At 58.0% G+C, this 27,462-nt stretch overlaps 1 protein-coding gene across 1 annotated transcript in view; it reads left to right on the top strand.

Annotated features, from left to right (window-relative positions):
• CDH4 (cadherin 4) overlaps positions 1-27,462 on the top strand; it is a 534,326-nt gene that overhangs the window by 367,977 nt on the left and 138,887 nt on the right. The window contains exon 3 of the mRNA XM_057312450.1: positions 23,784-24,010. Within this exon, the coding sequence (XP_057168433.1) occupies positions 23,784-24,010 (227 nt within the window). The remainder of the gene's footprint in view (positions 1-23,783; positions 24,011-27,462) is intronic.

Genomic DNA, 27,462 nt, shown 5'->3' with positions numbered 1-27,462 from the left:
CCCGCCTTGGTCCTGATCTTAGTTAGAAAGTTTTGAGTTTCTCACCATAAGTGTGATGTTACCTGTAGGGTTTCTGTGGATAGTCTTGATCGGGTTGAGAATATAACCCCTATTCCCAGTTTACTGAGAGTTTTTATCATGAATGGGCGTCGGATTTTGTCACATGCTCTTTCTGCATCTGTTGATGTGACCCTGTGATTTTCCTTTTTCAGTCTGTCGATGTGATGGGTTATGGTAATTGATTTTCAGATATTGAATCAGCCATGCATACCTAGGATAAACCCACTTAGTAATCATGGCATACATTTTTTTTTATACATTGTTGGATTTTATTTGCTAACATTTTGTTGAAGATTTTTGCATCATTGTTCAGGAGTGCTGATTTTTTACCCCAAACTAGACATGCCAAACACTCAGCTGACCCAGATGTCCCTTCCCCACTCCCAGTCCTCTGGAAGCTCAGTCCTCTTGGCCTCCTCAGCAGGTTGCAATGCCACTGCCCTGTTTTCTGTGCTTCCACCCAGGCCAAAGCCACCATCATCCCCAGCCAGGGTGACAGCAGCACCCAGAGCCCTGCCACAGTCAGGGAACCCGTCTCTCCCTACCTGACACCCTAGGCACTCACAGCCTCCCAACTCCTCACGTGGGTACCCTTGTCCCTGCTCCCACTCCAGCCTTGCACAGCCTTTGCAGACCCTCCTTTGCCTGGAGCTACTGCCCTGGGTGTTTGCAGCCCTCCCCTTCCCATCCTTTGGGTGTCCTTGAAATGCTGCCTCCTTCAGGAAGCCCCCCAGGATCCCCTGGCCAAGAGCCCCTTGTTCTTGCCTCCAGCTTCATGGCTCTGTTCTCCTGGCCCTCACGTGGGGCATGCCACCTTTGCTGCGGGCACTTCTCAGAGTGGGATCACAGCTGGACCCCAGACCAGGCTGCCTGTTACAAGTCAGGGCCAGATATGCACTGAAATCAAGCGTGAGCATTTGGAAACTTGCGGCAATGTCTCACCCGCGGTCTTTTCCTGGTGACTCACTTTACTGCATTTTACAAAAGCATCAGTGCGTGATGGAGATTTGACAAAAAAGCTAAATGCTGGTCTTTCAGCAGATGGACTGGACAGCTCGGGTGGGTGCCTGGCTCAGGGCCTGCCCGCTCCCTGAACGCAGGCTCCACGGGACAGGCAGGCCTGGGCCGGTACAGCTCCCAGGACTGCACCTGCCTGATGGTCGGTGCACGGAGAGCGTGTGGAGCTAGCAGAGAACCCAAGGCCCCAGTCCCTGCCTCCCACCACCGCTGTACCAGACCTCAGGGCCGGCTGCCCAAGGGTGTGAGCACCTGTGTGACACCAGCCAGCCCAGCAGAGCGTCTTCCAGAAGGTGGTGGGGCTGCTGTGTCTTTCTTGGGTAACTGAGAGCACAGGAGCGCCACCGATGGAGACGTCGTTGGCGGTACTCCTCCCCGGACATGCGAGGTGGCTCTCCATCTCCCTGGAGCCCAAATCGTGGCTGCAGCAGGCTGGGATGGCGCGTTTTCTTTCCCCTCCCTCCACAGATGGCGCGAGCTAATCATTCTCGTTTGTGTAGCACCTTCCACCTCTAGGTTTTTTTCAAAATGTTGGAAAACAGATGATCACTTCTGTTTTTGTAGCCGTGTGAGAGATTTTCATTAACAGGATCGGGCAGGACCATCTGTGTATTTAGTGGCAAGTTTGCCACCGGCAGCAAGCGAGCGAGTTTACAACTTGGAGACAATAGCTGAGGGGGGCAGGGTTTCACCTGTCTGCAGGCTGCCTGGGAGGGCGAGGGGTACAGAGTCCGGAAGGCAGGGCTGGCTGGGCCTCCGGCAGCCCTCAGAGCTGCTCGGCCGGCTCCCCTCCCCTCTGTGGTTTCCCCCAGCCCAGACTAATGATAACCAAGCCAGGGAACTTTCCAGAAAAATTGGTAGTGAGAAATCTCTCCTGCCAGCTGGCAGTGCATCCTCAGACAAGTCAGTGCACCTCTCTGAGCCCCAGCATTCTGGAGAAGTAGCGGCTGGTGGGCTCGCAGGGCACCCGGGCCTAGGAGGGCATTTAGCCACAATGGAGGGTTCCAGAGGATGAGGCGCTCCGTCTTCACGCTGCTTCTGAGTCATCTCCCCGGTGGCAGAACACCCCTGCCGGCAAACTTCAAGTGTAGACTTATGCAATTTGTAATTAAAGCAACGCAAGTCGATGGGCAGGGACGTTGCCAAGTGAGCCGCAAAGCCACTGGGGCTCTCCGGCTGCTAAGGTGGCAGCCCGAGGAGGGGCTGGCAGGCCCTGGTGAGGCGGGGCAGGGGCCCGTGGGAAGCCAGTGGAGGCAGAGAACCTCGTGCATCCGGCAGACGTGTTCGCCGTGCTGCCAAGGAGGTGAGCTACTGTGGGTCACGCTCATTCACTCACTCAGCAGACGCTCGCCACGTGCCACCTGCATGCTCAGCTCTGTTCTAGGGTCTGGGACACGGGACAGGATGGCAGGCCCACCCTCTGGGAGCACACCTGCCAGGGAGGGCGCGTCCTGGGACTGCTGTAACAGAGAACCACACACTCAGTGGCTTAAAGAACGGAAATATATTACCTTACAGTGCTGAGGTCGGAGGTCCAAAAGGAGGCGAAAGCCAAGGTATGGGCAGGCTGGCTCGTTCTGGAGGCTCTGGGGGAGAATCCCTGCCTGGCCTCCTCCTGCTCCCGGAGGCCCCGCATCACTTGGCTCCTGGCGCCTCCGTCCGTCTTTGAAGCCCGCGGCGCCCATGCACGTCCGTCTGACCTGCTCCAACTCTGACCTCTCGTAGGACCCTTACGGCCTGGGCCACCGGGTAATCCAGAATCCCATCGCAAGACCCTTAAGTGAATCACGTCGGCCAAGCCCCTTCTGCCAGGGACGGGGACGGAGTCACAGGTCCCGGGAGCAGGCCGTGGACCTCTGTGAGGGGCCGTCACTCTGCCGCAGAGGGAGACAAGCAGTCCTTCCACAGAGTTGCGTAACACCAGCGTGTGCTGAGCCAAAAACTACAGCGAGATGTGGCTGGGAGGGTGAGGATAGGGCGGTCAGGAGAGGGGTCTCTGCAGGAGTGATGCCCCAGGGAAAGAGGCAGCCAGCCATGGCGCGTGGGGACCGGTCAGCACCAATGTCCCGATGCAGGATGGATAGTTACACACCAGGATGAGTCACTGGGAGCCTGTGACCGAGACACTTGCTCCACAGTGAGGGGGTGCACAGGAGGAGGGGCTGACGCCGCAGCTGAAAAGAGGTGCTGGAAGGGACGCGGAGGGGCAGGGACAAGGTGGGGGAGGGGGCTTCCAGGTGGGCAGGGAGGCTGGCAGAGGCCAGTGATGAGACCCGGCAGTCTGCAAGGCCTTAGTCCCAGGGGGAGGGAGCCCTCCGTGGCAACGGGCAGGGGAGGGAGCCTTGGGGTTTGAGAAGGACGGACCCGGAGCGTGGGGAGTGAGGGTCAGTCTGGAGCCCAGGAGGTGTAGGGTATCCGCCTGGCCACGGTGGGAGGGCAGCGCGTGGGTCAGAGGTGCAGTGGGTGCTGGGAGAGGGTGCTGGGGGGCACGCGGAGGCCGGGAGGGAGCCCAGGTAGTGTGTGGGACGTCTGGCCTCTTCCGGCATTAGGAAGCAACCCCACCCCGACTCCTCATTCCCTTCTCCCCATGCCCCCCCTCACCCAAAGCCCGTGTCAGAACCCACTTGTGCAGAAAACAATCCTGTTGGCATATCGCTGGCCCTGCTGGAGCGACCACTCCCAGGGACGGCCCGTAAGCACATGCAGGGTCTGAGCGGGGGCGGGGCAGCAAACGCGGGGGAGGGTGCAGCTGAAGTTCTCCTCAGGTCCGGCTGTGCTGGGCGCCAGGGCCCAGGGCACCTGTCCCCAGGCCGCCGACAGAGTGAGCCTCTCCATAGTGGCCAGAGTTCCTTCTTGAATGGGTAGGAAGTCATATTTTTTTAATGTTAATGAACTAATGGAAACAAGTAGCTGAACCGTCCCTGACTTACCAGGGACGCCCTGGGACTTGAGACTGGGCAATTAAGGCCAAGAGAGGCTCCAGAAGCTTCTGTGCAGCCAGGGTCAGGTGAACAGAGTTGTTTTCCTCCAAGCCAGCCCTGGACCCCTTTTCTCACCCTGACGTTTCAGAAGAGCCCCGTCTTTACGCTCTCTGGGCAAATGCACAGAATTCGCACGCGTGCGTGCACACACACACACACACGACGTTTCTGAATGTGCTCAGCACAGACCTGCCTCTCCTGCCAGGTTTGCGGGGTTTGCTGAACTGGGACCACTGACGTGCCGCAGAGAAGGAAAGTGTGTCCTGCCCTGAGCAGAGGGTGGTGAAGACTCATGAGGTCCTGCTGCCCTCTCTGGGGACACAAGGGGGAGGAGCTGATGCTGCCAGGCTCCTGGGGAGACACCAACCTGCACCTTCCCCCGTCCCTGAGACCAAGCCACATTCTTGTCCTTGTTCTTTCCTACAAGGCAGGGTCACAGAAACAGGGCCCCTCTGGGTGCCGGAGGACACAACTTGGGTCACACCAGGTGTAGCAAGACGAGCATCTCCATTCCCCCCAGACCCCGTGTTGAGAGTGGCGCCCAGGCTGCCTCGCCCCAGATCCTGGCCTGTGCTATGCTATGCCCCATCCCAGCCAGTCACAGCAGAAGCACCACCACACTGCCCGCCCTGGCACGGCCAGATACCCGAGGACCCTAGCGGAACATCTGCATTCGTGCAAAGAGCGGCGGTGCCAAGCACTGTGCCCTCAGCTGCCGTGAAGCCCCTCCACCTGCGTGCGGCCTCCTGCTGCCCCTGCACGCTGACATGCGCTCTGGCCTTGGAGGACGTTGCCCCGTGAATGCTGGGGCTTCTAGCAGCAACTCAGTCTCAGACTTTGTGACTCACCGTGTTAGGTCGAAGACGGACTCTTTGTCCTCGCTTTGACACCGCCTTTGCCAGGGCAGTGGTTAGCAGGTGAAGCGACAGCCGCCCCGGGGACTCGCGGGGCCCCTGGCCGCCCTGAACCACACAAACACGGCACTCAGCAGCCAGGAGTGGCTTTAAGTTGGTGGGACCTGGTGTGAAGAGGGCCATCCCTGCCATGGTGGGACTGATGGGGAGTGCTGGCAGAAGCGGGTGACTGAAACTGCGTCCAACTTCTTAACATTACCTGCAGCCAAATGGCTTTGCATTTGAAAGCAATATATTATTATGAGTGTCAATGGGTTCTAATCAGAGGGGTTTTTTTTGTTTTTTTTTTTTAAGTCTTGGCAGTTTTTGTTCATTACAAACACAGCCCGCCCTGTCGTGCCTGGATGTATGAGAACGCTCCAAGCCGGGTAGCCCGGCCGCAGGGCCCTCCAAGGTACACGGCAGTCGCGGAGCCCTCTTAGGTTTTTATTCCCTGCTCTCAGAAACACAAGCTGTTTTTCCCCTGGAAGAGCATGTAATGTGCAAAAGCATTAGGGATATTGCGAAATGGCTACGTGACAAAACTGTGGAAATATTTCACCAAAGCATTAACCTTCCGTCGCTTCCTTCCCTCCTGACCCAGAGAGATAATCTCTCCGAGTCTTTATCTTGTTCCTCGGTGTAACTGCTGCTTTACATCACAAACCCTTGGGAGCTGTGAATGCGGAATGCGCACAGAGCTGTGTGGAGAGCCGCCCTCTGCTATCCCCCAGAAGAGAGACACTGGGCAGGTGCGAGGGAGTGGGCATTCTCGTCCCCGAAGTGCGTGAACACGGTGTTAATGCCGCCAGACAAGAGGGGCCTGTAGCTTTCCGTGGCCGCCTTTGTTCTTTCCCTCTGAAGAATGGATAATTCCTGGGAGCTGGTGTTTCACTCACAATTGTTTTGTAAATTAAGTTACAGTTTGCAGCCCTGACTGTTGGCTGGTGGGGAAGCACCTTGCTTTGGTTAAGAGGAAGGAAGGTGATAAGACACGGCACTGTGCTCTCTTGCAGAGTTTAATCGTCCCCGTGGCCACTTTGCATCTTGTTATTGTGAACGTGGGTGTGTTCTTTCCACTCCAGCCAGGGCGGTCCCTGGAGGCAGGAGGATGCTGCAGACCTCTGCTTCCCACTGCCTCCGGGCTCCGCGGTGCGCCCATCCCACACGCCCCCGAATGCCAGGCTTTGGGCTGGGCTGCTTCTCCCCTGGTATCTCCTTGAATTCCCTCAAACACCCTTGGAGACAGAGCCTGATCTGAGAGAGCAACCGCTAGCTTGGCAACTCCCTGCTGGCAGTGGGTCCGGAAATCTGACCGTGGTCCACGGGCTCAGTCCGCGTGGTTTTGGGGTGCTTGTGCTGGGTCGGATAAGATGCTCAGAGACGTTTGCAGGCTCTCCAAGGCCACACAGCTCACCCTGCTGGCTCCTAGGCCTTAGCTCTTGGCAAGGTGGCAGCCCGCGTGCTTTTGCACCTTGGTACACATAGTAGGTGCTGATCACGTAGTAGGGGCTCTGTGAGACAGCCTGGGGCCTCCTGCACAAATCTCTCTTCTCTCAGCAGCTAGTCTGGGCCCAAGCTGCCTTCTCGAACAGATGTCTTTTCTTTCCAGGGAAGGTCCTGGAACATTTCAGCATCTTGGAATGTGTAGCCAGCGGGGGCAAGGCCCCTGGGGCACAGACTGAGTGTGGGCCAGGTGGGGTGGGCCAGGTGGGCAGGCAGCCCTCTCCAGGGCTAACGCTCGAGCGGGCGTGGGTGATGCTGGCTTCTCCCCCTACCCCCAGCCTCCTCAGTTCTCATGTCTAAATCATCTGAAAAAAATCACTCCTGCTTCATTGACCTTTCTGCAAATTTTAATTTACACTCAGGAGTAAAATGTCATATAATTTTTATGCATCTGGCTAAGCTTCCTCACCGCTATATTAAAAAAACAATTCTTTATCAAGATTTCATGTGGAACTGGTACAAGGGATAATTACCTTGGGATAAACATTTCATTTGCATGATGCTCCCCATGGGGCTCCCTGGGGCAGGGTCTTCAACTGCTGTGTTTCTCTGTAAGGGGACCTCGGGAGGTCTGGGGATCGGGTCAAGGGCCGTGTGAGGCCAGGATCCATTGCCTCCAAAATGGCTTGGTTAACTGGCTCTTGTTCCTGCCAAAGCAGAATCAGCGAGTGTAGCTGAGATGAGCGGGAACCCGCGGAGACAACTCTGCGGGACCCGGCCCGGCATCAGACTCTGTCCCCCGGGGGTGAGGGGGGAATTCACGGCCGAGCAGTGGGGCGTGGGGCAGTGTGGGTCACTCTTCTGCTCAAGGATAGAAAGCAGAGGCACCACGGCCCACGCCTTCGGGAATCCTACAGTTAATGTGGGGGAAAGAACAACCCGGAGCAAACTCGGAGAGCCTTTGCAGGGCCACACACAGGCAGGGGTGCCCCACTCGGATGAAATGGCAGGCGATTTTGGAGGCAGCCGCTAAAATTGTTTCTTTAGCTGCAGGACTTGCTTTGGGCATGAATCTTCCTAAGCTCCACTGTATTTGTTGTAAAGACATCATACTTGGGAAGAGTAATCATGTCTCTACACGTTGTGGCGGGAACGCCAAGCAGCACTGATGGTCACGGGAGCAGCCGTTGTGAACCTCGCTGCATCCACGGTAAATATCAGAGACACGGAGTCACTCTTCTATCCTCGGGACACGTGGCAGGGCCTCACTTCCTCACAACTTTGCCGTGAGGCCTGGCCGCGGGATTTGCTTTGGCGTGTACGACGGGAGCAGAGGAAGGTTTGTCCATCCCAGGAGGGGCCGAATGGCCAGTGAGGGTTCCCTTGTGCGGAGCCTTCCAGCTGGCCCACGGCCACACGTCACGAGGTTTGGAAGCTGGTTGTTACTTCAGCTGAACCGGGCCTCATGCTGACTATACACCCTGAATTACCAACACTCCGTGTAAGTGATACAGGTCTCCTGGGCCTCGCAGGACTTCCCAGACCCTCCACTGCTCTCACCTGCACTGGAAATGTCCCAAAGGGGCACAGAGCGACCACTGTCACGGACGTGAAACCATGTCCTTGCCCCGCCCCCACTAGCTTGGACCTGCATTCAACAAGGATGTGACGCGTAAAGAATGTGTGGCCAGGCACCTGGCTGGCTCCATCGGTGCAACATGTGACTCTTGATCTCAGGGTCGTGAGTCCCAGCCCCATATCGAGGGTAGACATCACATTAAAGAAAAATTTTTTAAAAATGGGGGCGGGGGGGACGTGTGACCACTTCCTTCAGGCTCTCTAGAAACAGGGTTTGGACCAGGACCCGCCCGACAGATGTCCGAGGCCTTTGCTTCCCGGCGGTGGCCTTTGACTGAGGAAGAGGGGACGAGGATGCTGCCCAAAGACCATTAAAAAGAGGAATCGTGGGGTTTTTTTTCTGTGTTGGGGGAGAATTCACCCCTCAGCCCTGAGCGTTGCTAGTCATGAGTCCAGTAAATGTGTCCCCAAGTCCCAGTCACTCACAGAGCCCACCATGTGGTCAGAGGCCCGTCCTGGAAGGAGCTCAGAGGACACCATCTGTGGCCCCATTGTTTCTGAAGAACTGTTCATGACACCCCCACAGCCTGTGCAGCCCCAGGTGGGCCCAGGGCAAGGTGGGCCCTTGGCCTCTAGGGGACTGTCCTCCTCGTCCAAGGGTATCCTAGTGAGCTCGGACTGGCTCCTGCTCTCCTGTCCAGGCTCCTCCTCCGTGGAGACCCCTCCTTGGGCCCCTCCTGTGGCTCTCCTAGCACCTTGCACCACGAAGCCCCCAACAGACTACCATTTTACATGTGTCTGTGTGCCCGTTGAACGGCATCGGCTCCCTCCCCTGCCCCGTGAGTCTCCTGAGCGCTTTGCCGAAGGCCGGCCCAGCCCCCTTGGAAAGCAGGGGCCTGAGGGCAGACACCAGATGCTTCCACCCTTGGTTCACGCGCCGCCCCCCCCCCCCCGAGGGTCTGCTCATCTCAAGGGGGGTCCCTGGATATCTCAAAGCCAGTATGACCCAAAGGTGTGATGATGTGAGACCCAGAGACAGAGGTCCGGGCATCGGAGTGATTGAGAGAAGGAAGACAAGTGTTTGCATTTCAGAGTTCCTTTTTATTTACTTTAGAAAAATGGCTGGCAGGCGGCCCGGGCGTATTTACAAAGGGAGGAGGCTGGTCGAGTTCGGGGTCATGTTTACGTTCAGCCTCAGCAAACCGAAGCTGAGGTTGTACCTGGCGAGTGGGGCTGCCGGCGCCAGGAGGACGGGCACGGAGCTCTGACCATCCTGACGCTGCACCATGTCCAGCTGTCCCCTGCGCCCGCAGAGTGAGTCCCCCTCCCAGCGTGACAAGTGTGCGCACCCTTGCTCATGGGCACTGGCGGCTGGCCTGTGGCTGGGAGGTCACTACTGTTGAAGCAGCTGAGCTCAGACCCTCACGTCCTGCCCAGACTCCACTCAAGGCTCCCACTCAGAGCCCCGAAGACTTCAGAATTTGTGAGCTCAGAGCCATGGGGAGAAGTCCCCAGGCTTCCAGCTCCCGGGGTGCCACGCCCTCCTGCGAAATCCGGAGGTACTTGCCCACCTGCACCCCACCGTCAGCCCCGACACCAACATCCGGTGTCCCTCCCGTCTGAGCAGCAAGTGGGCTCATCCCACGCCATGAGGACTATGTGTGGTCAGACGTCGTCCACTTTGGTGGCCTGAATCTGGAGGGTTCCATTTTGAACCCTGCACTTCTAGATGTCCCTCCTCCAATGGCCATCTGCAGTCCAGGGCAAAGGGCAAAGCATATTTTGTTTATTTGCGTGTTTTTAGCGTACATGGTTGCTGGTTCGGTGTTGTGGAGCCCAGAAGATGTTCTCTAGCACCTCTGGGGTGTAGACGTGTTAGTGAGGGGAGCCGTGTTCCCGTCTGTACCATCTGCCCCTGCAGCCACCCAGCTCAGGAGGGGCCCAGTCTGCACAGGCCACCCGGGGCTGCCAGAGAGCACACGCACACACGTGTGAACACACCGCTCCCAGGTGCACATGCATGCACATGTGTCCACGTGTGTGTCCCCTGCCCTGTCCCCTTTGCTCACAGCCAGGAGTCTGCCTTCCTGACCTCCTGGCCCCGCCGCGCCCTGTCTGCCTTGTTCCTCTCTGGAGCTCCTATGCCCCAAAGCCATCCCGCAACATCCCCGTTTTCTGTGCCCCACACTAGAAGGGCAGCACCGTGACAACGGGGCACTGGCTTTGCCACTCTGTCTCCCCACTTTGGAGAACAGAGGCTCCCCAAGGAGGCAGCATGAGAGGGCGAGCCAGGCCAGTCAGTACGTGGAAGGACATGTCAGACAGACGGACATAGCCCGTGGCTCTGCTCATTCATCTGCCAGATGCTGAGTCCACATGAGGCTGCGGTGGCCACAGGCCTTCCCAGGGTCCAGGGCGGGGAGGAGCGCGGCAGGACGTCGATCCCACACTCAGAGCCGGGGCTCCCTCTGGATTCCAGCCCTTCTGGAATCAGTGGGGACACCGTCCCAAACCTTCCCAGGGCCTCGAATACCACGTCCTGCCCCGGCATCTGGAACAGCTCGGTGGGAGCTGTGAGAAGAAACTGAGAATAGTTGGGTCAGCCAGAGCAGGGACACTTCTAAAAACAGCCCCAAGCTGTCCTTTTGGTGAAACGGAGTAAACCCATAAGCAGGTCTGGAGGCCCGCGGGAATTGCTCCTCCCGCCCCTGCACAGAGGACATGGCGGGGAGGCGAGGAGCGGGGAGGTGGCCTCTGGGGACAGGAAAGAGAGCCATCGCTCCACCTGGGCCTTAATTACGAACGATTTCATTAGCTCGGTCCTGACGTGAAGACGCTGATGGGAGGGAGGCTGGTGGTTCTAAAAATAGCCGGTCCTATTTCCTGGGCTGTGAAGGGCACCCCAGGCCTGGCTCCCCTGAGCCCTGGCTGTCAGCTCCAGCACCGTCCTTCAGCTCCCCTCCCGTGTGCGGCACTCGCCGTGTGGGTCGAGCCCGGACACAGGGCCCTGTTCAAGGCGTGCTAGTGAAACAAGAGACCCTCCTCATTCCCGCAGCCACCTTATGGGTGGGGCCCACTGCCCGTTCCCAGCGTCGGGGCGAGCCGTCCATCGTGGGGTGGGGGGATGAGCCGTCTGTCGTCAGGAGGGGAGAGCCATCCACCGTCAGGGGCGAGCCATCCGTCGTCGGGGGGGGTGGGCGGCGGTGGCGGTCTGTCCATCATCAGGAGCAAGCTATCCACCATGGAGGGTGAGCCGTCCAGCATCAGGAGGAGAGCCGTCCATCGTTGGGGGCAGGACATCCATCATCAGTGGTGAGCCATCCATTATCGGGGCAAGGCATCCAGCATCAGGGGGAGAGCCATCCATCATCAGGGTAGGGAGAGCCGTCATGATTGGGGGCGAGCCGTCCATTGCAGGGAGGGGCGAGCCATCCATCGTGGGGCAGGGGGACTGGGCTGTCCATTGTGGGGCGCGCGGTCCATCATTTGTTTGTGAATAAACACCTGTGTGTGGTTTTCACACATGAAGCCTGCCATAGCAAGATAGTGGAAGAGGAATAGAATAGAATATTTTATAGCCTGGGAAACCAGGTAGCCCTTCCTCTGCCTGGTTCTGTCACTCAGGGACAACCACAGTCAGCTCCAGAACAGAGGGAAGGGGGCTCTCCTGGTTGCACAGGCCTGGGGGTCAGGAAGCAACAAAGTCAGGAGCCCCCGTCCACACCAACTCTTCCACTCGCTGCCCGGGGACCTTGGTGGGGAGCAGTCAGTGAACCTCTCTGTTTCTTCAGCTTGCTCTTCTGGAAAATGGAAATCACAGGGTTTGTGAGGGTTCAGCAAGGGAATGTGCTCCTGGTGCCTGGCGACACCTGAGTGGACAAGCGAGTCAAGAATGAATGAATGAAAGAAAGAAAATTCACAAAATGTTCATTCATGATAGTTCATGAAATGTTAGTTTCAGATATTCAATAAAAACATACCTTTCTTTTCTTTATAGTCCAAAAAATCACCTCTATTTCTCCAAAGAATCAGATGGACTCTCAGAACCTTGGATGAGAAGGCAGGGGTCCAGACAGGGACGTCTGTCCCTCCAGGATCCTCAGGGAACCCCATTTCCTGGAGCGCACCCCCAACATCTGTGGCCATTAGGACGACCCCCACATGCCCGCATGTGGAGATTTGGACCAAATGGCCCTCACTTCCTCCAGAGACCCTGGGAGGAGCCGGTGCCCTGGTCTCCACGTCCCTCCCCAGCCCTCCTTTCTAGCGTGGGAACAACCAGCAGTCAAGGCCATGAGGGACGGCGTCCTCCAGGGGCGGCTTGTGGTGTGTTTTAACGGGGTCCTGCTCGCGCCCCTGTGAGTGTGGGAGGGCGGGTTTCATTGGAGATGTCACCCAGTTAAGAGTCTCCACATTCCGTTCTGATGGGGCATCTCTGGGGTTCACTGATGAAGAGCTCAGACGGTGGTTTTAACGGCCGCCCCGGGAAAGAACCGTGCCGTAAACAGCCCTCCTTGGATCCTGAATCTTTTCCCCCACACCCACTTCTGCGTCTCCAATGCGCCTGCGCCTTGTTTTCTCCAACAAAGGACTGTTAATTCGTACCAGAACCTAGAGAACTCACACTCCGTGCGGGAGCCCGGAACCATCCCCAGACCTGCCTCGCGCCCCCGGTCCCCCTGCGGGGGCCGCACACACACGCGGCTGGAGTCACGGAGACGCCGCTCCTCCCGGCAGTGCCTCTAGTTTCCACGCAGCGCTGTAAATACTAAGTAAGGTCGCCAAGAGTCTTATGGGGCAATAGTGGGGCGTGGGGGCACGCTGGAACATACGGGTCAGTCAGACGAGGGCACACGTTTGTTGCCACCTCGGCTGATTTTTCTTGGACAGGAAGAGCGTCCTTAGAGAGATGAAGACCGCGATGGTTCGAGCATGGCGTTCGATTCGTTAGGTAGAAGCCCAGAGGGAGAACGGGTTTTATGCTTCCTGCCGTAAATGAAACGACATGAGAGAGGTTTCAATGTTTTGCTTTCAGATGGGATTTTTAACATTTCTGAGACTGCGTGTTTTCTCTGGAGAAGGAATGTCGAACGGATAGTGAATATCCATTTAATAGGCTTTTTTTAAGGCAATTTTAGGTTTATGGGAAAATAGAGCAGAAAGTGCAGGACGTGCAGTGAGCTCCGTGCACGCCCCGCCCCCGCACGGTTTGCGCTCCCGTCCGCACCTTGCGCTGCTGTGAGATGCTTTTACGGCCGATGAGGCCATGTGGATAGAAGATCATTAACTGAAGCCCGTGGTTGGTATTAGAGTCACTCCTGATGGTGCATTTTCCATGGGTTTGGACAAATGCATAATGACCTGAACCCCCCGTTACAGCATCACACAGAGCAGTCTCGCTGCCCTGTGAGTCCTCCACGCCCCACCCGTGACTCCCTGGCCCCTGGCAAGCACTGGTCTTCTGTCTCCTTAGCTGTGCCTTTTCCAGAATGTCATAGTGTTGGGGTCCCCCAGCGTACGGCCTGTTCAGTGGGCTTTGTCCACTTAGCGGTCGGCGTCTGAGTTTCCCCCGTGCCTTCTCCTGGCTCCTCAGTTCACCGAATACTCACCTTTGAAGCTAAGGGAAACGGAACACGTGCATTTCTCCCGCCCACATCTCCCCAGCACCTACCGGCTGGGGTGTAGGAGCTGGAGGTCGCAGGGAGGCCTGAGCTTGCAGGCAGGCGGCAGTGGCTGGAGCCACGATGAAACAAGCAGGGTAGCAGCCTTGGGGACATAAAGGACAGCATCCAACAAGCTGCAGGGACGGGCGCTGGAAGGGTGGCCAGTGCTGGGCAGGAGAGACATCCCCTGCACAGTGTGGAGGCAAAGCCAGTGCTATACGTCGTGGGGAGAAGCAGGCCTGGGTGGCTGAGCCGTGGGCCGCAAGGAGCAGGGACAAGCCGGGCGGCCTGCGTGGCCGATGGCGGAGATCCTTGCACCACGCAGGACCCCCTCTCCTAGGGAGCTGGAGACAGTGGGGCGCCGCGGGCAGGCAGATGCGCGTGCACGCCGTGTGCACGGGGCAAACTTGGTGCTATTATTCATGCTCAGACACGAAGAGCGCACCGACCCAATTTAGAATGAGTTAGCGAGCTGTGTGTCGCCGCCACGACTGGTGTGGAGACGAGGGACTGGGCAGGGGGGGTCTGTGGTCTGAGGTTTGCAGAGGAGGCTACAGTTCCTGTCAGAACCTTACAAACAGAGCCAGGCGTGGGGCGGTTCCGACAGGGACAACAGGCAGAGGGGCCGCGTGTGACCTAAGTGGGGGCTGGGAACTCTGGCGGCCAAGGGCCAGGGCATCCTCAGGCTGGGGAGGAAGGGTCACCTTTGGTTTGAACACACATGAGTTTAAAGTTTAAAAGGCCCCAACAGCGTTCGTCTTGTGGACATTCGGTCAGCGGGGCAGGCTGCCGTGGTGCTCATGGCGGGCAGCCGCGGACCCCGGCACTGGGGCGTCTGCAGCACGAGTGAGGAGCACGGTCTGGGGCGTGAACACCTAGCTCCTGCGTCCCCGTCCGGGGCGCATGCTCCTGGGTGATGTGCGCCAGCCGTCCGCACGGCGGGCCTGTCTACCCCTTTCCTCACTTGCACAGTGTGCGGCTTGGCACGAGGCGGCCTGCTCTGGGGAGGGCCAGCGGGTTCACCGCACGCTCCTGGAAAGGACACTTTCCCAAGGTTTGTAAACATATGGCTGCTTCGGGAATGTGCGCCGAGCAGAATGATGCGACCAGCCACGCGTCCCAGGGCCTCGTCCTGGCCCCAGAGGCACCTTCGCAAGGTCCCGGCACGTCTGCAGGTGGTCACGCACAGGCCGACTGCTCCGGGGACACCAGCCTGGGGGGGCAGAACCTTCCCGAGTCGTCAGTGCTGGGTGCTCAGTTCCCACGGCCCGGCCTTCTCTGAACCCCACAAACAGGAATGCTGGTTCTGCTGTGCACTGTGCCCGTGGGCAGAGGTCCCCACGGGAGACCACGTGGAAAAAGAGGCGGGTGTAACAGCATGTCTGTGTTTAAACAGACAGGCCAGAGAACAGCCTGGAAGGACACGCAGAGGCCCCGATCGCCTGAGGTTCCCGGGAGGCCCCTGTACATTTGGAGCAGCAGACGGGAGGCCTGCGAACAAGCCCCTCCTGAGGGGGCCCCACTCGAGCACCACCTACATGCCTGGCCCACGTTAATAAAACCCACCAAACATCGGTCTGCTTTCTATTATCACCGTGCCCCAGCAACTCTAAAGATGTCCGAGGTGAAGGGGGCAGACTGCCGCCCAGCGCTCTGCCCCCGCCCCCGGGAAGCCACTGGAGTGAATAAGCTCTGCGAGAGAGGGTCAGCAGCTGAGATGAATCCTGGAAGGCTCCTCGGAGGAAGTGCACGTGGTGGTGAAGGGTGCTCCAGGCAAAGCCTGGTGCTTGGAGCATTCGGCCACAGGGAGGAGATAGGCTGTTAGGAGTGAGGCAGAGACATGAGAGCAGCCCTGGACATCCAGCCGCTGTCCTCTCCACTGCACCTGGGGGGCAGAGCTTTAAATTGGAAGAAGAGCTGAAAGCTGTCCAAGTGGAGCCCATGGGGGCCACTTGGTCGTCCTCGATGAGACTTCAGCTACAGCCTCGGGCTCATGTCCCTGAGGCACAGGTCCCTGCAGAGAGGGCCTTACTGTGGAGAATCAGTGGGAGAAGAGTCGTCCCTGGGGGCACTCGGCACAGAGTGGCCCCCTCCACGCCCCTGCTCATGCCCTCCTTTCCAAGTTCCTGCTGCCCAGGGCTGCCCCGACCCCCACGGGCTCCCCAGCACCTGAATGGTGCCTGGACCATGGAGGTGCAGTGAGTGTAGGATGGATAGAGGAGTATGGAGGGAGGGAAGGATGGGCGGGTGGATGGATGGGTGGACGGAGGGAAGAACGGAAAGAAGGAAGGGTAGAGGAAGGAAGGAAGGAAGGGAGGAAGGGAGGAAGGAAGGGAGGAGGCACACTCTGTTGGGTGAATTATCCTCAGCACAGTCCCACTACAAGCTCACCTCTGGCTCATTTACTCTTTCTCAGTTCACCTAACAAGAAAAATAATAAAAAGGCAGGTTTCATAACCACCATGCAATTTCTAGTGGGAGACACAGCCTCCTGCCCCTGTAAATGTCAGGCAGGCTCCCGCCGGTGAGAAAGCACGTCCGCGAGCCCCTCGCTTACCGTTCCCGGCACGCCAGCACCCACCTCCCCCTTCTCGCCCAGCGAGCAATTAAAAGTGATGAGGGTAAAGGGTTAAACATCGAGCGTCTCCATGAGGGGCCACAGAGCTTCCTCTCGTGGGCGAGCGTCTCCAGCATACGCTGAGGTTGAGCATGGCTGCACACGCCCGCCGTGAGCCCGCGATGAGCCTGCGATGAGCCAGCGAGGCCAGGGCGGAGGAGGGGATGAGTTTTATGCAAGATCTCGCTCCGTCCTGGCAAAAACGAAAGAAACGATATGCAGTGAGCATCAAATCATCACAGTCTTCAGACTTCAGAACTGGCCGGAGCCCAGAGCCTGGAGCCCGAGCCACAGATCCCAGCACTTGGGAAGGACAGTTTCACACGTGACATTTGCACCAGCTACAAATTCTATGAGTGCACGAAATTCTAAGAGAAACGTAATAGCGCCATGGCTTGCATTTGGGGCATCAATTCACAAAATATTAAAAGTGCTCGGGGCCCATAGGGAGAAGGCTGGCGTGTTGCGGGGGGTCAGCAAGGGCTTGTGGAATGACTCAAATCAATGAATGCATTCCAGAACTTAATTAATGGTCTTCCAGCGAGTTTGGGTCACTTCTCAACAGCCGGCGGCTGGGGCAGTTCATTTTTGTAGTGCCTTCTAGTCCTGGCATTCTGTGAGTTCGGGACACTCCTGGGAAATTCTGGAAACTCCTGAAGCCATGTCGCTCCCTGGGCGCCGTGCAGGTGTCCCGCACACGGACATACCTGGCTCACTCAGATCTTTGGCAACCATGCATGTAACTTCTGGAATTCGAACTCAGACATAGCCTCCTTCGCGAAGCGTCCCTGAACACCCGTGTGCCCTCCCTGCCCCTCACTTAGGACCCCGGGTTTCTGCACTTTGTATGCAGCTGTGACATCAGGCATCTTTCTCCGCAATGTCAGTGCATCTGTCCCCATGCCCCCCGCCCCCTGTGAGCTCTCTGGTCTGTGCGTGGGACAGGAAAGGTGAGAGACAGAGCCAGGGAGGGAGAGGACCGGGGGCGAGGGCTGGTCCTGAGGCCTCCAGGGGGGAAGAATAGGCCCTTCCAGGGAGGTCCTTCCCCTCAGCCAGGAACTGGGGACTCAGGGAGCCCCAGAAACTGGTTTTTAGGGACATAGAATTCACATGCCGTAATTTCCCCATTTCAAAGTGAACAGTTCGGGGGCGGTCAGTATGTTCATGATCTTGAGTGGTCATCGCTCCCATGTAGTCCACCCCGCAGGAGACCCCGTTCCCGTCAGCGGCCGCTCCCCTCCTCCTCCCCCAGGCACCACCAGTCTGCCTCCGGCTCTGCTGGCAGCAGCCCCCCATGGGCTCGGGCAGCGGGGACGGTCACCAGGTGGCCTCATAGGCAGCAGGGCAGTTAGGGAGATGCCATCAGGGGCTGCAGCCAAGCTGGACGGATGACCCATGAGAGGCCCCCTCGGGGACACCAGGACCAGGGTGGGTGGGTGCTAAGGTTCCTGGAGACGACCTCATTTCCCATTTCCCTGGATGCCGCCCTGCCCAGGCCCCGGTGCGTGCATCCCTGCTGGAGGGACGCTTGCCCACATCCCTTGCCCCATTCCTCTTCCTTCACTCCTTCTGCTCCTGGCTCTTCAAGTTCTGCATCCCCCGCAGACGGGTCTGCAGCAGGTGCCGGAGCTCAGGGTCCTGTGATCCACTCTGTAGCTCGATTTTGAGGGCGTGCTTCTGAAGTCACAACGGTGGGCTATTCCTATGGCCAGGAAAGGTTATGACCTTCTCTTAACATTGGCCCCAAAAAGGGGTGTCACATCCATTCAAGACCCTCCCACAGTTCCAGAGGCCGCTGAGTGCCAGGTGGCCCTTCCCCCTGGAGGAGAGCTCCCTGCAGGTGTGGATTACTGAGGGTGGGTGTCCAGGTCAGCGGACTCGGAGACGCCCCTCCCTCAGCCTGTCCTTCGGAGCGTGTGGCGGGTCTCTGCCTCCTTGTTTACCTTCTGGTCACCCTGCAGTCCCTGCTGCAGTCACACTTGTTCTCGGTCCTCCAGACCCTGAAATGCCTCTGCCACAGGACCTTTGCACATGCTGTTCCTGTGGCCTGCCCAAGCCTCACAGGAGCACCCTCATCCCTCGGGTCTTAGGGGAAGCACTCTCTGCCCCGCCAACTCGGGGTTGGGCTCTCACAGAACCTGGCTCCTTCTCCACCGGCGTGCCTCCCTTGGGAGCGTTACCTTTCTGATGTAACGACTTGGTTAATTTCTGACCCACCCCATACTCTAACCTGTCTCTGGCAGTGACTGTGTTTGGCTTTTGTTGACTGTTGTATCCATAAGCGAATCCATCTGTAGATGGGAGTGAGTGAGGCCACTCACCTGGGCTCTGCACGTGCAGTCACCTTTATCACAGGGCAGGGCCCCCTCATGGGGGAGCAGAATCCCCGTGGGTGCTGGGAGGTGGAGCAGACGGGGTCACTCTGGGGCAGGGGAGGCCATGGAAATTCCAAACACTCAATAGGTCCCCTGAGTGGGTGTCAGCCAGGATGCCCGGATGGCAGAGGCTCACACGTATACCGCTCAGAGGAGACCTGCGTCCGTGAGCATCCTTGCCCCTTATCTGCACCAGCAGCATCCCTGCCGGAGGGCGACAAGCCCAGAATGCCAACCGGACTCCGCTTGGCTTTACGGACCTCATGGTGAGGGGCGGGGGGAGTCGGGAGTCGGCCGCAGAAGTGAAATCCTGAAATCCTTGCATGTTCTGGTGCTCAGCCTTCCCCGGTGTCCAGCCAGGGCGCTCCCGGGCACTCGTGTTTCACGGTGCGTCCTGAGTAGCCTTCAGAGCTGGCGCAGACACGGTGTTTGCACACATTTCAGGAGCAGGGTGGACACTGGCGGGCAGTGAACCGAGTAGCTTACCTTCTTCTCTGGGCGTCTTCCTGGAACAGAACATGGGCTGGAAAATCAAATTCGTGCTGTCCAGGGCCTGCCCAGGGTCCACAGCCAGACTCCAAGAGCTGCTGCTCCCACACCCCGGGGCTGGGGAGGGGGAGCAAGATCACCAGGGTGCAGAGGCAGGATCCTACAGGGTCAGAATCCCGAGTGCTGACTGACCCCACTGCAGAGCTCCCAACCCGCCCCCCCGGGGACCTCCAGCCTGGTCCGGGCTCCCCCTTGGTGACCCCACAGAAGCCTGTATGGCTCAACCAGCCAAATTGTTGCTTTCCATTCACCTCCCAGACAAGCCGCAGTTCTGTTATTCACAGGTAGACCCCAGTGACAGGCAGCAGGAGGACCCCAGATGTTTGTGGAGTGAATGACCCTGCATGACCTTGGCCAAGAGTCTTTGCTCCCCTGGGCCTATCTCCTCCTCAGTCAAAAAGGTAACATGCATCCTGTCCACAGTGTAAGACAAGCAGTCTTTTACCCATCTATCCCGTGCCGGGCAAGGGTCGTCCTGGCCGCAGCAGGGACAGACACAGACGCTCAGAGAGGCCTCTGCTTGTCAAACACAGACCTGGGTTCAAGCTGTACCCCAAAGGGGCTGGGCCAGTGTGAGCGTGCCTGCAGCGCACCCTGCCCCACGGCACACGCGGGCCAGGATGCCGTGGTGGCGTCGGCGATCGCCGGTGTTGGCAGCACCCGGGTGCAGCCAGATGCTCACCTCCCCACCCTCCCAGGGCCGATCCTCAGCGGGCAGATGGCACGAGTCCTGCCGACAGGGGCCGCTCCCCGGCCGCCACCGAGGGAACGGAGGCAGCGGGCTGTGCCGGTGTGTACTTAAGTGATTGGATTTCATGTCTCTCAGGACTCCTGTCTCTTGTCAAGTTTGTTTAAAACTAATGGAAGTAATTAGCAGCCGCCAAGAGCCGCGTGCAGCAGGAGCACTGCGATCCCGCGTCGGGGCCCAGGACAGGGAGGCAGCTCCCGGGCAGGCCTCCTTCAGGGGGGCCTGGGGGGGGGGCTTTTCCCAAGGGAGCCCTCCCCCACAGAGTGACGTTCCCCTCGCGGTGGGGCTGGGGCTGCTGACGGCCTGCCGGGGTCCTGGGGCGTTGCGGCCTCGGTGTCCAGGCGCGGGTACCGCCCAGGGCCAGTGTCTCCAAACAGCGGCACAGAGTTCCCTCTCGAGGACCCAGATGCGCACAGAGCTGGGCGTGGGAGAGTCTCCCTGGGGGCGTCTGGGTGGCTCAGTGGGTTGAGCATCCGACTCACGGTTTCAGCTCAGGTCGTGATCTCAGGGTCCTGCGATTGAGCCCCGCGTCGGGCCCCACCCCCAGCGTGGAGTCTGCTAGGGGTTCTTCTCCTCTCCCTGTGCCCCTCCCACTCGTGCTCTCTCTCTTTCTCTTTCTAAAGTAAATCAATAAAATCTTTTAAAAATAGAGAGGAGAGTCCCCCTGCCAGCTCGGCGTGGTGTCGAGGAACCTGCAGCACCCGCCCCGGGCTCTTGCCAGCCTCCAGAAAGTGCAGAGTGTCCCCGGGACTCAGTTTCCTCATCCGCAGACCGGGGACGCCGCGGGCCAGCTGTGCCTAGTGAAGCCCCGGTGCCTGGGAGGCGACCACCGCCCGGAGAGCCCTGGGTCCAGGCAAGATAGATGCACAGCCCGGACTTGACCGGGGCAGGAGACTTTCTGCGTTTGCTGGTCTCATCCGAAACATTGAGGGAAACGTTCCTTCTAGAATCTTGTGGACTTTAATTTTTTTTCTGAAAACTAAAGGAGAAATGAGATCAAAAACAAATGCATCAAGGAAAGTGTTGATTGAACACGTTAATATTGGGTTGCTCACCCTCGCGGCCTGGGATGCTGGCGGCAGCGGCCTTGGGGGCTCTTTCCCGCCGGGATCGCCTGCATTCAGCTGGACCAGATGTGTCTTCCAGCCTCGCGCTGGTTCCTGCAGACTCCGCCGTTCTCCCCAGAGCTGAGGGAGAGGGTGCACTCGGGGTGGCATGGGGCATTTCTGGGCTGACCCCAGCCATCCCCTCATGGCCGAGCGCCGGGGGGCTGGGGCAGGGGTGCGTTGTGGGGAGGCCTCACCTCCTTTCATAGCAACTATGTGCCAGCACTGCCTTCGGCCCCAGGGACACGGCTGGAAGCCAGGACAGCAGTCCTGCCCTCACACGCTTGGCAGTCCAGACGGACACAGGCAAGAAGCAGAAAGAGAGAACTCCAGACAGAGTGGGGTAGCGCTCTGTGAGGGCCAGTGAGAGGGGCTGGTGCAGCCCTGGGGTCCAGCTGCTTCCCCGTGAGCAGGGGCCGACCCTGCCAGAAACCCACAGGGTCCTGACCACACCCACCATCACACGGACCTTAGTCCTGAAGCTTGGGTGCCCCGAGTCCTGTCCCGAGCCAGGCTAGAGACCCACGGAGGATGGAGGCCCTGCTCAGACCCCTGTGCTGGCCGGGCCCGCACGGGAGCTTGAGGGCACACGGTGCCCCACAGTGGCACCCTGGCCCTAAAGTGGGCAGGAGAAGTAGATTCTCTGGGCCACATGGAGCTGGCTTTAGAACTCTAAGACGTGCAGGCAGCAGCTCCATGTGCTGCCCGGGCCTGCATGGCGGGGTGGCCGGGGTCCAGGCTGCAGGGCCCAGCGCCCAGTGCTCCTTCCCATCGTGTTAGTCGGGGTGACCCCTTCCAGAGAGCAAGCCCGCTGACCAACGGCTATGGCCAGGCTCCTCCATGTACCCATAAGGGTCCGGGGACGAGGTGGCCTCCCCAAGACCCGCAGCTCTGTGCTGGTGAGACTGGCGGTCCCCGTTAGACAGGCTGGAAAGACATCAACTTTTAAAGCCCCTGAAGATCTTGTAAACACCCTGGGAAGCGCTGGTTTTATCCCACGGGCTTGACGGGTGCAGGTTGCAGTCACAGGGCTTTTGATGGTGCCATCTTTGGTGTCCTTGAGGGTCTCCCCGCCCCCGGGGACATGCATCATTGGAAGGGTCCCTGTGGACAGGGTTCCACATTTCCCGCTGGGGCCACACCTACGCTTCCTCGGACGTCACCCAAACTCTGTGACTTTGTTTTAAAAACAACGGTGTCGACATTTAATCTTGATGAAATGCAAGCCCTGCCGCCGTTGTCCAAGGCCATCAGCGTCACTAGAAATTCGCACATAGACAACGAAGGGCTTATGTATTTGGGGCTCATCTCCCAACATTCGTCGAGCCGTCGTGTTTATCTTTGTCCGTGAGGATTGGGTGTCGGGAATGACTGATCCGCTCAGTCTGTTGCTGGTTTTAATTTGCTTGCCGTCGGGGCGAGCGCCACTGTGGGATTCCCTTGTCACTTGAAAGGAAATGCAATTATTCCCTGGTCGCGGGGCGGATTTCCATGGAGCCACGACCCGCCGAGCCCCGCGTGCCCTCAGCGTCCAAGGACCGGGTCTGTGCGCCTGGGGGGCCGACTCCCGCCCTCTCGGGCCGGACGGGGCAGAAACGCCTGTCACTGTCATGCTTGAACACATTTGTACACGGAACCCACGAGAGGGAGGCGCTGGTAGTGGGGAGCCGTCTGCGGTGAAGTACGGGAGATGCGGGGACTTACACATTTATTATTTCAAGGCAAGCAACAATAAAAGGTGAACACGGGAAAAACACTTTATCAAATGTAACAGCTAAGCGCTTTTTTTAGTTTCTGGAATAAATAGTAATTAAATCATGTAAGCTATGACAGTGAAATTGCTTAAAAAAGCCATCCTCCCACCGTAACCGCTGAGATACCCACACTTTCGTAAATACTAGGTAACTTTATCCATCATTCCTATCAGCGGAATGTGACGCCGGCTGCCGGCGCCTCCTCGTTTAGGGTGGCCTTGGTGACAGCTGCAAACGCACTTGTGTAGAAAGCGCACTGACGTGGTCCCAGTGAACACGCATCTCCTGAGGTGTTGTTCCCGGCCAAGCAGTTACAAGTGGCGGGATGATGGAGCCCTTAGGAGGGGCTGGCGATGCGGTGCCTAATTCCTGCGTGTGGAGCAGAGCGGTGTGCCGCAGCCTCAGAAACCCGCTGCCTCCCCCACCCCGTGTCCCGGTCCCTGAAGCCCCTCGCCGCCCCCAGGTCCCGCCCAGCCCGCCCTGACCTAGTCTGCGGGTGTCAGGTTGGGCCCCTGAGTAATAAAGTGCCCCAGAGAACACAGCAGATTTGAGTCCCACTCAGAACACCGCCTTCCCGGCTCCTTCCCCGCCGTTGGCCTTCTCGGGGTGGAAACAGATCCTGGGGGATTCAAGCATGCTGGCGGCACGAAGTTTGCAGGGGCTCCACGGGGGACGGCCGAGTGCCTCGTTCTCAGGCAGGACGCACCCGCCATGCCACTCGCACACTCAGGGATACAGACGGGGAGGTGGGTGTGGGGAGACAGAGCAGCTCACCCTTTGCTGTTTTATGTCCTTCTGTGAAGGCCGATAGCTAATTCCCGGAGCAGCAGAGATAAAACACAATATCTGAAGGTCGAAAACTCAGTTAATCATCATTTTCCCCATGTTGCTCCTTTGGAGACCGAGAACCCGCGGCTGAAAAGCAACTGCATGAATGCCTGTGCCTCCCTCCCGCCCCCCTGGCTGGTGCTGACCTGTCTCCCTTTCCACTTGCAGTCACCTTCAGCAGCTGTTTGGGGACCAAGGGGATGCGGTATGAGACCAACAGCGTGGACTTCAAAGTAGAGGCAGATGGGACGGTCTTCGCCACGCGGGAGTTGCAGATCCCCTCCGAGCAGGTGGCGTTCACCGTGACCGCATGGGACCGCCAGACCGCCGAGCGATGGGACGCCGTGGTACGCCTGCTGGTGGCCCAGCCTTCGTCCACGCACCCGGCACGCAAGGTAAGATGTGACCACACACGGAGCTTGGGGAATGGCCTTCCTCCCTCTGCAGAGTCTTCCCCAGGGGTGGGACACCTCAGCGGGCTGTGCCGGCCCCAGAGGACCCTCTGACCTGCCACCTTGCTTGAGAGACGTCAGCCTCGTGGACGGGCACGCGGGCCCTACGACCACTTTAACACACGGTTCTCGCCCTCTTGACGGTCTTAACTGTTCTTTCCTGTTTCTCGCTGGGCACCCAAAATTCTGTAGCCTCCCCTGCCTGCAGGGTTGGCGTCAGGCATGGGGCTGCTGGGTTAGCAGGGTAGTTTCAGCCGGGTCGGCCGCATGACAGGTCCCAGGGGCCCACGGCAACCTGCCCCGGGGTCAGCCCATGGGGAGGCAGGAAGTGTGCTGAGACCCTCACGGCTGACGGGGTCGGGGACCATCAGAATTACGGTGATGCGGGGTGCGGCATGTCAGCAACGAGCACACCACTTGAAGCCGTGTCTTCAACAGCGTTCCTGGGGCAACCCCTCAGAAAAGAGCTCTGGGAAGCAAAGGGTTAAAGCAAGTTGATCAGATTCCTTTCCGTAGCTTTAATCACAGCCTCACACAGTTAATGTGCTTCATGAACCGCGGGGGCACGCAGACTGCAAGTTTCCCAAGCCTGCTGATCAGGGAACCCTCTTCATGGAACATCTTGTAAGACAGGTGTTCCAAGGAACCCACTTTGGGAAAACAGAGACCTGTGTTTTGTTTCATCTTGTTTGTAAACATAGTAGAGGTGGTTTAGGTTAGATAAGAGAAGGCGGTGACTCTGGTGGGTAGCTTTCCCATCTGGTGATGAGCTGATTTGCCCGGGAAGGATGTCAGGTGTGTGTTGAACCAGGCCTCGCCTCAACACCCGCGTCTAACAGCAGAGCCCCAGGAAGTTGCGAGCCTCCCCCTGTGGATGCTGGAGACCCTAAGACAGACAGATGTGGTTTCCATTCTTTCCTGAGTGATGATGACGGGCCCCAGGCTGGTGAGAAGGCAGCGAGCAAGGTGGGCCCTGGGGGGGCCCGGGACGCGGCCCATGTGGGAGCCCTTCCCTCCAGGCACGGGGCCGGGGGCCGACGGCCGGTGCCGGCGTGTGAAGATGTATATCCCTGATTGCGACGCAGAAACTATGTGCCCATGAGCAGAGGGTAGAGGTCCTGAAAGCTGGTGGAAAGCCTCAGATAAAAGGCACTAATTGAAAACATAATGACCCCTTTCGTTCGGCGCGTTAATGAAGCCGTTTCTGATGCGGTTAATCCCCTGACCCTCCTCGAAGGTGATTGCGATTAGACAGCCCTCGGTACAAATGCCCCTCCAACCCCACGTCAGGGTGGCCCAACCAGCACCCAAGGGGCAGAAGGGGAGAATCCGTGTCCCAGGCCCAGGCCATCCTGGTGAGTCCAGCTGCGGAGTGCTGTGGGCCACACCCTGCGTGTCTGAAAGGTGGTGGGTGGAGTCTCCACAGCCCACCCAGTCCAGCCCTTCTCTAGTTACTTCAGGTCACCTGATGGCTCCCTGTTTCTTCTTACTTTCAAACCCAAAGTTCCCTGTCCTGACTTTTTAGGACCATACCTAGCCCCTGTCCTAAGAGGTATCCACTCCTCTGACCCTCGAAACATCTGGAAGTGGCTCCTGTCATTGTCCCCACTTGACAGATAGGGATGCTGAGCCGTATGACCACAGCCCCTTTGCTGCATGGAGAGTCAGTGTTCTAGAAAGGAGTAAAAACTGGCTTTCTAGGTATGGCTGAGCCCAGCATCAGAAAGGAGGAGCCTGACTGCCCTGAGTTATGGTTTAAATCACGTCTTCTCCAATTTACCGGCTGATGCTTTGGGACAAGTCACATGACCTCGCTAAGATTTACTGATCTGGAAAATGGGATAACAATAGGGTTGTCACAGGTATTATATGAGATTATGTGTCATACAGATTGTAGACTCACAAGAGCCCGGCCACAGGGACACGGCTCTTACCGCTGTCATCAGCATGGTCCCAACCCTCAAAGTCCTGTGCCCATCGCAGTCACTGGACCCTCCCCAGGGTAGTTCCTGGGGGTAGGAAGGAGGGTCTGTGTGAAACACCAAGTCCCTTAGTTGGTATGTCGTTACAGAGACCGATGCCAAGCTTTGAATAATGTCACTCTCTATAAATGGATTAAGGTGATGCCATATTGCCGATGTCCATAACCACCTGTCAGAATCAAATATAAATCTTCTCTGGTGGAAGGTAGCTCCCTGGGCCGCAAATTATACCCGTCTTCTCTTATGTACAATGTCTAGCACTCGGCTGAAAATGACTGGGCCCCCAGTGGGGACGGGACAAGACCCACAGTGGCTCCAGGTAACAGAGCTATCAGACAGAGATATTACAGTACCTGTGCTTACTGTGTTTCAGCACACTGAAGTCAAGATTTTGACAGAGAATTAGAAAAATAAAAAAGAATTGGGCAATTTAGGGCGGAAAAATATAACAAACAAAAAAAAGCTCAATGGGGAGATATATCTGCAGATTAGATGCAGTTGAAGAGAGATTTAGTGAAGCAGAAAATGTCAGAAGAAATATTCAGGCTAAATCACAAGGAGATAAACAGAAGGAAAACACGGAAGGAAGAGTGAGAGGTACTGGAGAAGTAGCGAGAAGTCCCAGCAGGTGTGTGTTTGGAATATGAGGGGGGATAAAGTGGAGCAGAAGTAATATTTGAAAAGAGAATGGCAGCCGACATCCAGGCTTCGCTTCAACATGCTCTGCGAACTCTACACGGGATAATAGGAAGAAAATTACACTCAGGCACGGTCTTTGTCCTTTTGGGCTGCTGGAAGGACACAGCGTAGGCTGGGCAGCTTGTGAACCACAGACACGTACTCCTCGCGGCTCTGGAGGCTGGAGCTCTGCGATCAGAGATGGCGTGGTCAGGTCCCCAGGAGGGCTTCCCGCTGACTGCTGTCTTCGGACGTCTTGTATCCTCACCTGGCAGCGAGCCGACAGAAGAGAGTAACTAATGGGCACCAGTCCCACCTCGAGAGCTCCACCCGCATGACCCCCTCTGATCCTAATCACCCCTCACCGAGGCCGCACCTCCTGACACCGTCACCCTGAGGGTCAGGTTCCAGCATAGGGATTTGGGGACACACACGTTCAGTCCACAACAGGCATTTTATGACAAAAGCTCTGAAAACCTAAGCCACACAGAAGGTCTGAAAGCAAACAGACGCCAGCTCCGGGGAAGGCACAGCGGTGACACGGGAGCTGACCCCCCGTGGGGACAATGGGAGCCAGAAGGCGGTGGGTGGTGACAGACACAGGATTCTGTTACCCAGTAAAAGTCCCCTTCAGGAAGCGCCCCGAGAGACTCTGCCACAGGTTGTGGTCTTCAGGCAGAAATAGGACACTCAGAGACGAAAGCCTGGCATGAAAAGCCGGGAAAGATGAAGTAG

The sequence above is a fragment of the Ursus arctos genome, unplaced genomic scaffold (assembly GCF_023065955.2).
Source record: "Ursus arctos isolate Adak ecotype North America unplaced genomic scaffold, UrsArc2.0 scaffold_16, whole genome shotgun sequence".
NCBI classification, from domain to species: Eukaryota; Metazoa; Chordata; class Mammalia; order Carnivora; family Ursidae; genus Ursus; species Ursus arctos.
Note: the sequence above shows the minus strand (reverse complement) of the source record. Positions and strands in the feature narration are given on the sequence as shown.